This window comes from Astatotilapia calliptera, chromosome 18 (genome assembly GCF_964374335.1).
Source record: "Astatotilapia calliptera chromosome 18, fAstCal68.1, whole genome shotgun sequence".
Classification (NCBI taxonomy): Eukaryota; Metazoa; Chordata; class Actinopteri; order Cichliformes; family Cichlidae; genus Astatotilapia; species Astatotilapia calliptera.
This window is the reverse complement of record NC_137439.1, coordinates 2,237,615-2,251,042: the sequence shown is the minus strand read 5'-3', so window position 1 is coordinate 2,251,042 and position 13,428 is coordinate 2,237,615. Positions and strand designations below refer to the sequence as shown.

Sequence of the window (13,428 nt, the reverse complement as noted above, 5' to 3'; positions counted from 1 at the left end):
ACCATGAAGAAGTTTGCCTACTTGCGTCTTGCTTGCAGTGTAATTATATTGTCTTAACGTTCCAGCGAATAGGTTCAAGCTACAAACCTAACATTAATTGGTCCTTCGATGCCGGCTCCCTGGGATCGCATTCACCGAGGGGGGGGAGGCACGCTGAAAGACTGACGTCAGCCAGGAAGTTCCTGTGGATTCGCTGTCTGTCTTTCTCCTCGATGAATGGCGATCGGCGGGATTCAGGCTGATATTACACGCTAAGCAACGGCAAGTAAGTTTAAAGAGGCCGACTCTATAACCGTGTCGTTGTGCAGTCTCCGCCATTTTGTGAGGCGTTGAGAAGTTCGCTGCTTTGTGGAGCGATAACTGGGTTAGTGTCCCGAAAAAGAAGTTTTGGTTAAATCGCCCAAGGGTCCCAAGCGTCCGGTGAGTGTCCGGTTTTGAAATCGCCCTGGGTGTGTGTCCCGAGGGTCCCTTCATTGGGTTTTGTCGCGCGAGTGGGTGAGCGTCCCACAACTGGGTCAGGGTCCCGAGCGGTCCGGTGTGAGTCCGGAGTAGGCCTATTTTGTGTTGTTGTCATTGTTGTCGTCGTCGTCGTTTTTGTTGTTGTTGTTGTGTGGGTGTGTGCGGAGCAGAACATGTGGTCTGTGACACCGACTGTTGTTGTTATCATGGGTTTCTAAGCAACCAAGAGTGAGTCGGAGGGAGACAGACGTTTGTGCTGGACTTTGCTCCTGGCAGCTGACACAAAATGTTTATTCTTTAGCTTGCCCTGATCGACAACAGCCTGTGTGCCAGACCATAGACGTAATTGAGGTGGATAGTTGTTAAAAGTAACCTACATTAAACTTGTGGTTGCTTAAATTCAGTACAATGACATGTGAGGAGAAGTGATATAGGTAAATATTTAAACTCATGAAGTGCATAGAGGCACTTGACCTGTGTGGAAGACTGTCGTCTTATTATGAACCATTGTTGAGATATACAGCACACCTGTGAAAACAACTAATATGCTCAACCCTGTATGAAACATCTGAAAATACATGATGGAGAAGCTGTGTTGAATATGTAAGTGTAAGACTTTGCCACTGTGGGCAGAGCATGCAACTACTGTGTGATGTCGCGTTGCAGTTTTGTTTTTGTTTTTTGAGCTGATGAGCAAGCTACACATTATCAGATCAAGAGCTGTCTGAGAACTACTCAAAGAGAGGGAAACAGAGAGTGTGCAGCGTTTCCATGAGCAGTTTTTCTGCACCTTGACTCGTGTGTGTGTGTGTAGCATCAGCATCATGTTTTTGTTTATTTGTTTTGTTGGATTAAAAATAATTAAATAAACTGGTGATCATGCTTATGGATCACCATGGCACATATCTCCAGCCATATGGTTTATTTATGCAGATGAAAAAGTGAGTGTGAATGTGTCTGACATCACAGTGTTTTTGTGCGCTGTGTAAAAGTAATTGCCTTTGATTGTGAGTGAGAGCGGTGATTCTGCAGGTCACCAGCTATTGTAACGAAAAAAAAAAGAAAAAAAAGAGTGAAAAAGAAAAATCATAGGAAAAAGGTTTTGTGTTGATCAGCCAAAAACAACTACAATTTCATTTTCTGCTTTTAAGAAAAGACTGTTCACAAAAACACACAGAGAGAGAGATGTGTGTTGATTAAGCAGTGATGATAATAATGAAATGTCTTAGTTTGTCACTTTCAGGTGAAAAGCAGACCTGAATCAATTTTCCACATGCAGCGGTCGGAAGAAAGTTATAGTTTAACATCATTGGAAACATGCAGGCCAAGTTTCTGGCTGACTTATTTACAGTGCCATGTGTTTCTCAACCTCACAAGCGAGCTCACTCCTCCCTGAAGATAAGGAATGCAGCTCCAAAGCAATAACATGATAAAGAGACAGCAGCAAGTCCTGAGCACAAAAAGTCCCAGCAAAGCAGCAGCAATGTGGACAAACAGCAGCAGCAGAAGAAAGCAAACCCATCATCCTGTCTGATTGGATGAATTCCACGGAGGGGCGAGCAAGATGGCGGTGGCAGCATGTTGAAATGCTCAAAAAGGACTGAGTGACTCGGGCAAGCCACATGCAGCTAGCATGCTGGCTAGCGACATGAAAGAAATGGACCCTTCATGATGCGTTCAACGTGCCAGCGCTGTGGTGGGAAAGGCTCCATCATAAACACGCCCTGCGCCCTGCGCCGAGGTTCAGGCCAAGAAGAAGAAGAAGACGATGACTTCCAAGCCCAAGAAGGTCGGCCTCAGCGTGGGCGAGCTGATTGTGAAAGCCGTGGCCGCTTCCAAGGAGCGCAACGGCCTGTCTGTGGCCGCCCTCAAGAAGGCTCTGGCTGCCGGAGGCTACGATGTGGACAAGAACAAGGCCCGTGTCAAGACCGCCATCAAGAGTCTGGTGGCGAAGGGCACTCTGGTGCAGACCAAGGGCACCGGGGCCTCCGGATCCTTCAAGATGAACAAGGCTACTGAGAGCAAAGCCAAGAAGGTCTGAGTCAGACCTTTAAATTGAGTCAGACCTCTGAAGTCACTGTTTACAAAATCAACCACCAGGATGGATTTCAAATCCCGTTCTCTCTGACCATTATTGACACTCCAGGCTTTGGAGATACAAGAGGCATAGAAAGAGACAGAGAGATCACAGAGCAGCTACGTAATCTCTTCACTGATCAGCACGGTGTCACTGACATTGATGCTGTGTGTTTTGTAGCAACAGCTTCTTTAGCACGACTCACAGCAACACAGAAATATGTGTTTGATTCAGTGCTCTCAATCTTTGCCAAAGATGTGGCAGAAAACATCAGGATCCTGGTGACATTCACAAACAGCCAACGTCCTCCAGTTCTAGACGCAGTAAAAGCTTCAGGTGTCCCATGTCCTAAAACAAACGACGGGCTGCCGGTTCACTTCAAGTTCAATGATTCAGCCTTGTTTGCAGAAAACACATGTGTCAAAAAACGCACAGATGATGCTGTTGATGACAATTACAATGACGATGAAGAACAATATAATCATGATGAACATAATGCTGATATTAGCTTTAATGAGATGTTTTGGAACATGGGGACGAAAAGCATGGAGATATTTTTTGCTGCTCTGAATGTGATTCAAACTAAAAGCTTGACACTGACACAGGAGGTCCTCAGAGAAAGAAAGCAGCTCGAGGATTCAGTGGAAGATTTGCAGGAGCAGATTAAACTTGGATTAGCCAGGTATGAAGAGTTAGAAAACACAAGACAAAAACTTTGTGAACACAGGGAAGAAATCAACAGAAATAAGAACCCTGAGTTTACAGTCGCTGTCATGAAGCCTTATAAAGCTCGTATTTCTGGTACAGGAAACTTCATCATCAACTGTCAGCAGTGTCATGTCACCTGTTACTATCCCTCCTCCACATCCACGGATTCAGTAAAGGAAGTCTGTGAAGAAGCTGCATCACATGGATTCTGCATCAAGTGTCCAGGCAAATGTCACATTAATGTACATTTTTTACAGAAGTACAGTTGGGAGTATCAGAGAGTCAGAGAGAAACAAACAGTGAAAGAGCTGAAAGAAAAATATCCAAAAACCAACAACGATCAGACAGTTGTTGAAGGACTGACATCAAACCTGTGGGATGAAAAGTGTCGTCTGCAAAATGAGGTGGAGACACTACTGCAGAGATCTGCTGAGTGTCTGGACAGACTGAGAGAGATATCAGTGAAGCCAAACCCTCTCTCCACTGAAGAGTACTTCAAGCTGCTTATTAACGGAGAAAGATCAGAGACCAAACAAGGCTGGGAGGAACGAGTTGAAGCCCTGATAGACATAGAAGGAGGGGGCTTTTTGAGTCGTTTCAGACTATTTCTTTTCAACAAGTAAATGGCCTGTATTTATATAGCGCTTTTCTAGTCCCTAAGGACTAGCACTTTACATATCCAGTCATCCACCCATTCATCCACCCATTCATCCACCCATTCACACACTGGTGATGGCAGCTACATTGTAGCCACAGCCACCCTGGGGTGCACTGACAGAGGCGAGGCTGCCGGACACTGGCGCCACCGGGCCCTCTGACCACCACCAGTAGGCAACGGGTGAAGTGTCTTGCCCAAGGACACAACGACCGAGACTGTCCAAGCCGGGGCTCGAACCGGCAACCTTCCGATTACAAGGCGAACTCCCAACTCTTGAGCCACGATCGCCCTGTTTTATGTCACATTATGTCAGATAGTTTCAGCTCTGCATGAACACTGAACCCTGCATGTGCTGTAATAGGAAAGTGAACTAATACAAATTCAGCTGTTCTCCTTAAATAGTAAAACATACTGACAGCACAAACATGAGAGTTTGGATCAAATTCCTTCACAATAAGAGTCTGTGATTTTCCCAAGTAGATTTCCACAAACACAATTAATTCGTCCTAAAGTTAAAAAAAGATCAAATATAAACACTACAAAGTTTAAGAATAGTGAAAGAGTATAAAGAGTTATTTACAGCGCTGTATATTTTCTTAGCAGTGGGCAAAAAAGAGATGATGGAAAATGAAAAGTATGGACAGAAAATTACATTTGCAAATGTTTACATGATAAAACATATCTACAGTAAGCAATAGGGCTGGGTATCGTCACTGATTTCTAGTATCGATTTGATTCGCTTTGAAATTTTGCCTCAGACAGTGAGAAATATTATAATTCAGATCATGCATCAGTACATTTCCATATTTTTATATATATAAAAAGAAAGCTGCCACTTGCGAGACTTTATCAAAGGTGTGAGCATCACAGCAGAGGCCTTTGTGTCAAAGTAGTTGAGGATAAAACCCAGAAAAACATGAAGGTGATTTTCCTGTGCTGGGTTTTATAAAAATATTCTGCAGTACATCGAAAACAAAAGAAAACCATTAATCAACATATGAACATTACCTGATGCTGCTGAAGTGAAGCAGAGCAAGGTTACAGAGGTTTTTATTAGAGACACAGCGGAGAGTTTTGCAGTTTTGTATAATTTTAAAAAGTTTACATTTGTTCAGTCTTCAACAGCAGAAATGAGGTTTTCTCTTCGGAAGTAAGTAAAAGGAACAAAAGCGGCCGACAGGCTGTAAACAACGGTAGACTTGTGCGTAACAAGCAAGCGAATAATGAAGAAAACAGATTTTTAGACGGGAAACTGTTGTTGAAGAGAGAGAGAGAGACAGCTGTGCATGAAGTGTGATTTTATTTCGTGGCAAAACAGCAAAAGTCAGAGTGAATTCATGACGATGTTTATGTGAAGCGCAGTTTGGATCTTCTTTTGCTGCTGGTTCGGTCAATATTGTTTGGAGAGAGATCAAACTAACAGCTTTAGAATCAGCGCATAAAGGGCGTGAACACAAAGTGCGGACTCGCCGAAACATCAGAATCAGCGAGCTGTCGGCTTTCAGCCCCGACCGTGTCCATGCCGTCGGTGAGAAAGGCGACATCTCAGTGACTCTGATCCGCGGGTCCGCGCTTTGTGTTTATGTCTTTGTGCAGAAGCCGTGTTCCTGCTCTCATTTACTGTTTCAGCTGTTTGGGGTTTGTTGAAATTTTGTGAGGTTTCACCAGAGATTCTGGCGTTTCGGGCAAAATAAATTTATATTAAAAAATCGATTCAGGATTTTAAAGAATCGATTTTACGTTATCCAAGCCAGAATCTATTTTAATCGATAATCAAAACCCAGCCCTAGTAAGCAAAGACCTGCTGCGTAAGTGTAATAAAATCTTACCTACAAGTTTCTGTCAGTTGCATTAATATATTTTCTGTTCTGTGTGAAAAACATTAAGCTGATTTCAAACAATAAAAAGTCAGAGTTGTTTTATTTGCTTTCCATAGTTGAGTTTTTCCTTCTGAGGTTTCAGTCGTCGCAGCTGCAGCATGATCCAACGTGTCTCTGACTGTGGGGCAGGAAGGTGCATCTGATATCTGGAACTAATTTAATTCATTATGATTTTTTTTTTTTTGGGGGGGGGGGGGGGGTGAGAGAGATATTTTCAGTGTTAATAGTAAAATTCTACATGTTTTTTATGTTCAAGAACTGATAAAAATTATTGTGGTGTGAACTTTTTTCAAATACTGTGACATGGCAGAAAAATCCCCGAGGATCACAGAAATAGGTGCAGAGTTTATCATCCACACAAGATCAGCTGATCTGTCTGAGAACCTGGAGGATAAAGTTTTACAAAGTCCTGCAAAGGTTTCACTTTTAGAGCTGCAGGTTCTACAGCTGTGATCACTGTGCAGTGCATGCTGGTCAACTGTATCTGTGGTCACAGGAATGTAGTCAGTGATGGCCTGAAAGATGAAACTGGCTGCAGTTTGTGGATTGCACTGAAACCACAACCTCACAGCATGATGGGATGATGACAGAGCCGGCCTGATGTCATCAGATGCTGCATTTAAAAATTATGATCAGCTGATTTAATGCTGTGAACAGTTATTACCTTGGAAGAAGTATTGTTGTTTCTCAAGGAAATAAAAAAGAGCTCATAAACTGTGCACATCATTGTTAAATATACTGGTAGTGTGGTAACATTGGACTTCTGATTTATTACTGATTTAGTAACACAATCTTATATTTAACATTTTATTACATCATCATAAACAGCTGCAGATTAACAGTGATGGGAATAACGGCGTTTTTCAGTAACGAGTAATCTAACTAATTTCTATTAATATCGTTACAACGCCGTTAGAGTTACTAAGAAGAAATGCGGTCGCATTACTATTTTTCAGCAAACAGACGGTTGAAGCTGTGTTCAGCTTACCGCACCTTATATCAGTTGCGCGGAAGTAGCTGTAAGTAGGGCTGCTCAATTAATCGAATTTTAATCACGATTACGATCCTGGCTTTCAACGAATGTGAGTGAAGTTGGCCCCCCCACCTTCTTCAAATCAAACAAAAGTGGTATCAAACGTTTGTGCTACGTTTGTGCTGCTAAAATTGTCGTTTGTGCTGCTTCTGTTTTAAAGATATTAATGAAAATGTAAAGGTCAAAAGGTCAACCAGCCCCCCCACATTACCCAAATCAAACAAAATTGATGTCAAACGTTTGTGCTGCTAAAACTTTTGTTTGTGCCACTATTATTTTAAAGATATTAACAAAAATTTCTATTCAATTCAATTCAATTCAATTCAATTTTATTTATATAGCACCAAATCACAACAAAAGTCGCCTCAAGGCGCTTCATAGATACAGAGAAAAACCCAACAATCATATGACCCCCTATGAGCAGCACTTTGGCGACAGTGGGAAGGAAAAACTCCCTTTTAACAGGAAGAAACCTCCGGCAGAGCCAGGCTCAGGGAGGGGCGGGGCCATCTGCTGCGACCGGTTGGGGTGAGAGAAGGAAGACAGGATAAAAGACATGCTGTGGAAGAGAGACAGAGGTTAATAACAGATATGATTCAATGCAGAGAGGTCTGTTAACACATAGTGAGTGAGAAAGGTGACTGGAAAGGAAAAACTCAGTGCATCATGGGAATCCCCGGCAGCCTACGTCTATTGCAGCATAACTAAGGGAGGATTCAGGGTCACCTGGTCCAGCCCTAACTATATGCTTTAGCAAAAAGGAAAGTTTGAAGCCTAATCTTGAAAGTAGAGATAGTGTCTGTCTCCTGAATCCAAACTGGAAGCTGGTTCCACAGAAGAGGGGCCTGAAAACTGAAGGCTCTGCCTCCCATTCTACTTTTAAATACTCTAGGAACAACAAGTAATTTCTAGAGGTCAACCAGCCACCCATATTAATGGAATCAAACAAAATTGATGTCAAACGTTTGTGCTGCAAAAATTTTTGTTTGTGCTGCTAACATTTTAAAATTTTTAATAAAATAACGTCTTGATGCATGCTTAATCATCCAGGTAAGTAAATCCCAAAAGGTTGATTCTGTTTATCTGGACATTTTCAGTTGGAGAAACGTTTAGTTGATTGACACCCATTTTGTTTGATTTAATTAATGTGGGGGGGCTGGTTGACCTCTGATGACCTCTAGAAATTTTTATTAATATCTTTAAAATGAAAGCAGCACAAACGAAAATTTTTGCAGCACAAACGTTTGATACCACTTTTGTTTGATTTGAAGAAGGTGGGGGGGCCAACTTCACTCACATTTTCAACGATCATTAAAAATGACTGAGCCGATCATTAGCCCCTCCCTCGTGCTTTACTCTCGCGCTGCTCCGTGTGGCAAATCGAGCGCACCTCTCTGCATTTCGAACACGTGTCACAACAATTAAGAGCAGCGGTCTCCAACCTTTTTTGCGCCACGGACCGGTTTATGCCCGACAATATTTTCATGGACCGGCCTTTAAGGTGTCGCGGATAAATACAACAAAATAAAACTAGTACCGGTACCGAAAAAAAGAAGATTTATTCATAACACACGTGAAAAGACCCAGGAAAACAGAGTTAACGATCAAAACGATAACAAAATAACGCTGAAAACCGATAAAAACCCTGAAAACCAGACATTTCACACCCGAGCCTCAACTCTCGCGGCCCGGTACCAAACGACTCACGGACCGGTACTGGTCCGAGGCCCGGGGGTTGGGGACCGCTGATTAAGAGGACCCGAGGGAAGCTCGGAAAGCTAAGCAGAAGTTATTTGGAGAGGAGAGTGACTGCCGTTGGTTGAAAAGAGAGGTAAAAAAACTTCAGTGGTGTGGAAACATTATAGGTTGGCGGAGTCAGACGTGGATCAAGTGGACACAGTGTGTAAACTTTGCTACAGTGTCATAGCTGCGCCACAGAGCAACACTGCAAAGTTCACTAAACACAGATGTTTACATTTTTCATTGATTTGTTATATTGCAAACATTTGCACTGTTATCAGTATTTGCACTATTTTATATTATTTTTTGACAATCTTTAAAGTCATTATTCAACACATTGTTATTGTTAAATAAATACAGTATCGTCAAATAATCGAGATCTCAATTTCAGTGAAAATAATCATGATTATCATTTTTGCCATAATCAAGCAGCCCCAGCTGTAAGTAATGTGAACGCTACAGCTTGTGTGTTCCCCTTTGGGGCAGCTCCGGACCCCGGGTGTCCCAGAGTACCACTGGGTCGCATTTCACAGGCAGCGCATCAGGGTTGGCTCCCGCGCCCCGTACACCCACGTTTCCCTCCCTGAATGCCACTCCCGTTTCAATTTTTCTCCTAGTTTCAGGCAGGCTCTATCACGTTCATCCATGGGAGGCCACTGTTAATAACCCTTGTGCTCCCCTTCGGGGCAGCCCCAGACCCCAGGGGTCCCAAAGTACCCCACCCTCAGTAGAGACAGGTGAATGAAAATAAAAAAAACAGAACGATCATTTGGGGTCGAAGAGTGCCCCAGAGCGATTCTAATGGGTTCGTCAGGGGATCGGGAAAGAAAACGTAGCACTTGGGGGCCATGCACAGCAGCTGCTGCGGCAGCGTGGGGGTCATTGATACCCCAAGTACATGAAAATGAAGCATAATCACAATAACAAGAAGAAGAAGACAACACACAGACACTTCTGAGTTTTATTTTATTTTATTTGAAATTACACTCACGATACAACTGAGGCAATCTGGAAGGCCATACCATTTAGGGACATGCGCAATAGGGGGGGGTGCGTTTTTAAAACGCCCCCCCCCCCCCCGGGTCACAGTGGGATGGAACGTAAAAACGCGCAGCACACCAGGTGATCTATTTACAGAGGTGAGGGGGAAGCCGGGCTCCGGGGGTCCACACACAAAGGGAAAAGACGCTGAAAGTCCACACGCACTCCGTCCACTCCTCACGCTCCTCTCCACACTCCACAGAAAACACGATGACGTACTCCACTCCTCGCACACTCAATCACTCAGGAAACACAGGGGTTGGTCCAGCGAATGTGGGTCGGCAACGGTCCAGCGACGAGAAACAGAGCTGCCGTCTAATAAAGGAGCTGGAACACTCTCGTAACGAACCACAGGTGCGTGATGGCGACCAGGTGCGTGGACCAAGGGCAGAAGCCCACAGGTGAGCTCCGCCCTGGCAGAGGGAGGAGGGAAAGAGAGGAAGGGAGAGAGCAGGAACAAAATGAAAAACATATGTAGCCATACTGAGCCGACCAGGTAGGCACAGGGACCCTGACACCAAGACTCGCAGACACTCGTGTTGTCTCTGGCTGGGGTGATTGGTCTTGCACCCGTTGCATGCTTCGGTGCAGTACTCGTTGATCACTAGGTCGAGTAGGTGATACACCTACGCAGTTTTCACGGTATCGACGAGTAAAGAAGAGCCCAACCGTCAAGCTCAGCGTCTTGCCGCTCGCCCGCCGCTGTCACACTCCGCATCAGACAGTATCTCTCCCTCTTCCGAGGAACTGTCCTCGTCGCGACGCAGGGGTGCAGAGTCCATCTTTTTCTTTTTATCTCCCTCGGTATTGAGCGAGGGAGAAGGTTTTGACAAAAAAAAGTTTCAGAACAAACGAGACAATCGCCTTCTATTGAAAATACTAGAAAGGGGGGCTTATTTTTTTATTGTTGTTTTATAGCGACTTCATAGAACAGTTACAGCATAGGCAAACATTCAGTGAGTGAGTAAGTAAGTAAGTAAGTACATAGACTGCATTGGAACTAGAAATCCTAGAAAACAAGTGAAATGAAACTCAGCCTTCATAGTGTAACAAGGAGAAACGGGGTGGGTTTAGCTAAGCGAACATTGCCAGTGTACAATTTAACCGAGAATATCCAAGGTTGTACAAAAGTTAAATTGTTATAGCGGTCGTGTTGTTAAGCTTTGGGCATCTGCAGAGACATGTTTCTTTTATTTAAAATAACCGTACACCAGCTTGTATCGCGGGTCCTGCGGTTTTTCATGTATTCCCGCTTACATACAGCTAATTTTGATTTTTTCGAATTGGTGATATGTTGTGGGGAACAAAGACCAAACGGCTTAATTTATTAAAACGAGGAGAAAACGATCACCTCTTCACTGGGGTGAATAATTGGGCCGCTACGGCGTGGATGTACAAGAATAAATCAGTTTACACATCATATTCATATTCCTATTAACCCTCATGCTGTACAGCAGCGCTCCCCAACCTTTGTTGCGCCACAGACCGGTTTATGTCAGACACGTAGCCTTTAAGGTGTCGCGGATGAATACAACCACATAAAATGATCCGACCAAGACAAAAACTGTGGTATTTTGTAAATATAATAATAAACGCGTATGTACTGTGTAATTGTGTAACTTTAGTAGCAGCGTCCTCCTGAAAATGCGCCAACATTGAGTAACATCCTCCTCTCTGCCGCTTAATGCGCCCTGGTCGCTATGGTAATGTGTACATATTTCTTTCAAAATAAGACACACAGCTACAACAAGGGAAAGACCCAGGGAAACAGAGTTAACGATAAAACCCCTGAAAACCATAAATTTCAACTCTCGTGGCCCGGTACCAAACGACTGCTGTACAGAACCTGTGATGTCCAGACGGCGTTCCTCTGGTGTTCTGCTGTGAAAACTTTTGGGTTTAGGGATTAACATAGTTGCCATGGTTTCCTTTCTTCTCTTATTTGTTGTGTGTGATCAGGACAATTCTGGAGAAGATGGGCCTGCAGGGGAAAGTGACCCCCTTGCAGGCCAGAAGACATGAGATAACTTTAAAGAATACAAAATACGTATGTGTGTTATCAAGAAGATAATTCTTAAGAACACAAGTTATTAAATGTGCAACTACTAAGAGTTGTTGTGGTGTTTTTATTTGCCTGCTATCATTTTTGGTTTCCTCTGCCTTTAGGATTGCAAGTATCCAGGCTCAGGAGAGGGGGTCAGTGGGAAGCCCACTGCTGCTACTTGGCCCTGGTTTGCCCTCATGGATGAGGTGATAGGACAGATGCCTCCCATTAAGCCTCCTGTCCTAATGTCCTCTCTCCCTGAGGACACCCCAGGGCCAAGCACAGCAGTGGGTGACCAAAACGACAGCGATGACGAAGCGGCTCAGCCACCTACGACAGGGAGGAAGCTAGAGCTCATCAGAGAGGACATGAGGCAGCAAAGAGAGGCTGAGGAGAGGAGAGCAGGGAGAGGATGGACAAACTGTTCACTTCTAGAAAGATTAGTTCCAAAATGAGTTATGTACTGAGAAATTTATTTATTTGAATATAATTGTTATATGAGTTGCATTAGTTTAAAGGTTTTATGTTATTAATAAATTGATTCAAACAAACAGTAATTGTCACTGAACTAAATTTGATTTACAGACATTTTTAACATGTATGAACATAACGCTAACTTTGAACAGTATTACATGAATATTTATTTGATAGCAATAAAGTAAATAACAATAACAATTAAACAAGAGTATTTCAAATACACAGTATGTAAAGATGGAAAAACAATATTTTCAGTTGTTCACACAGGATTTAGCTGAGTGACCTGTTCCTGGACGGTTCTTTAACAACTGTAATAGATTACAGGAAGTCTCTGGCAGTGTTGCTGAATCTGCCCGAGCAAGATCAGACGTGGATGGGGTGCTGCAACTGAGACCTGCGGTTTGTCTTTTCTGGTCGGCGAGTGAAGAATCACACAGGGGTCTGCAAAGAGCTTCAGGATGTTTCCTCTCACTGTCCACTGCATCGTCCATCCACAGGGTTTGCAGGGCTGGCTCACTCGTGGCTGCCACTAAGATGTTTTCAGAAATATGAAAACAGATGGTGGATGCTATATTATTAGTATAATACTTGTAACTCTGTGGCAGACAACATTTTAATAAAGTGCTATGTAAAAAGAAAAAAAGATTAGATTCTATAAGTTTCAAAGACCTTTGGTTTATATATTTTATATAATACAGTACATGTGTAAGAATGACCGATGTTGTGCCAAAAAATGACCGTCTGCCAAAAACTGATTGCACTTGTTGGTCTATAATACATGAAACATATGTCAAATGTATCCCTCGTGAATGATATCAAGTCACCATGAGCCACAAACAACATTCCTGTAACAAGGTAGAAGCTGAAATCAACTTTTGGCAGAGACTTTTAAATATCCTTTATTTATCCGGTTCAAAAAAAAAAAAAAGTTGAAAATTTATTTTTTTTATGAGTAATCTGCCAAAGAGGACAGCAGACAGCGCAACAAATATATCAACAGTTCTGTAAACATACTTTAAGTGGACAAAAAGGATCAGATTGGTTATAATGTAGGTACAATAACACAGAGTTACAAAGACACTTGAAAAACAGGTAATTTTAAAATTATATAACCCCTTTGTAAACCCTGTTCACCGAAGTCTATTTACCAACATATATTATACATATTATACACAGAAACATTGTAAATCAGTTTTTGGCAGGCGAACACCTTTTGGATTCAATTATCCGTGTAATTAGCTGAGTAATTCCTAAATGAATAGAATGGAATAGAATAGAATGCCTTTATTGTCACTATACAGTTGTACAGTG

The 13,428-nt window shown here is 42.9% G+C and overlaps 1 protein-coding gene and 1 long non-coding RNA gene across 2 annotated transcripts; both read left to right on the top strand.

Moving 5' to 3' along the window:
* The first annotated feature begins 2,219 nt into the window (after positions 1–2,219).
* On the top strand, positions 2,220–2,500 carry LOC145421942 (histone H1-like). Its single transcript, XM_080292941.1, has one exon. It carries the CDS (start codon positions 2,228–2,230, stop codon positions 2,498–2,500), a length of 273 nt encoding a protein of 90 aa, XP_080149067.1. The 5' UTR covers positions 2,220–2,227.
* Positions 2,501–9,605: 7,105 nt separating this feature from the next.
* On the top strand, positions 9,606–12,193 carry LOC113010400 (uncharacterized). The gene is made up of 2 exons (XR_013903109.1): positions 9,606–9,950; positions 11,763–12,193. It is a non-coding gene; the product is annotated as an uncharacterized LOC113010400 (long non-coding RNA).
* The last annotated feature ends 1,235 nt before the right edge of the window (positions 12,194–13,428 follow it).

Bases quoted from the DNA above. Each gene is read 5' to 3' on its own strand.
- LOC145421942 (XM_080292941.1), top strand. From the start codon at position 2,228: ATGACTTCCAAGCCCAAGAAGGTCGGCCTCAGCGTGGGCGAGCTGATT.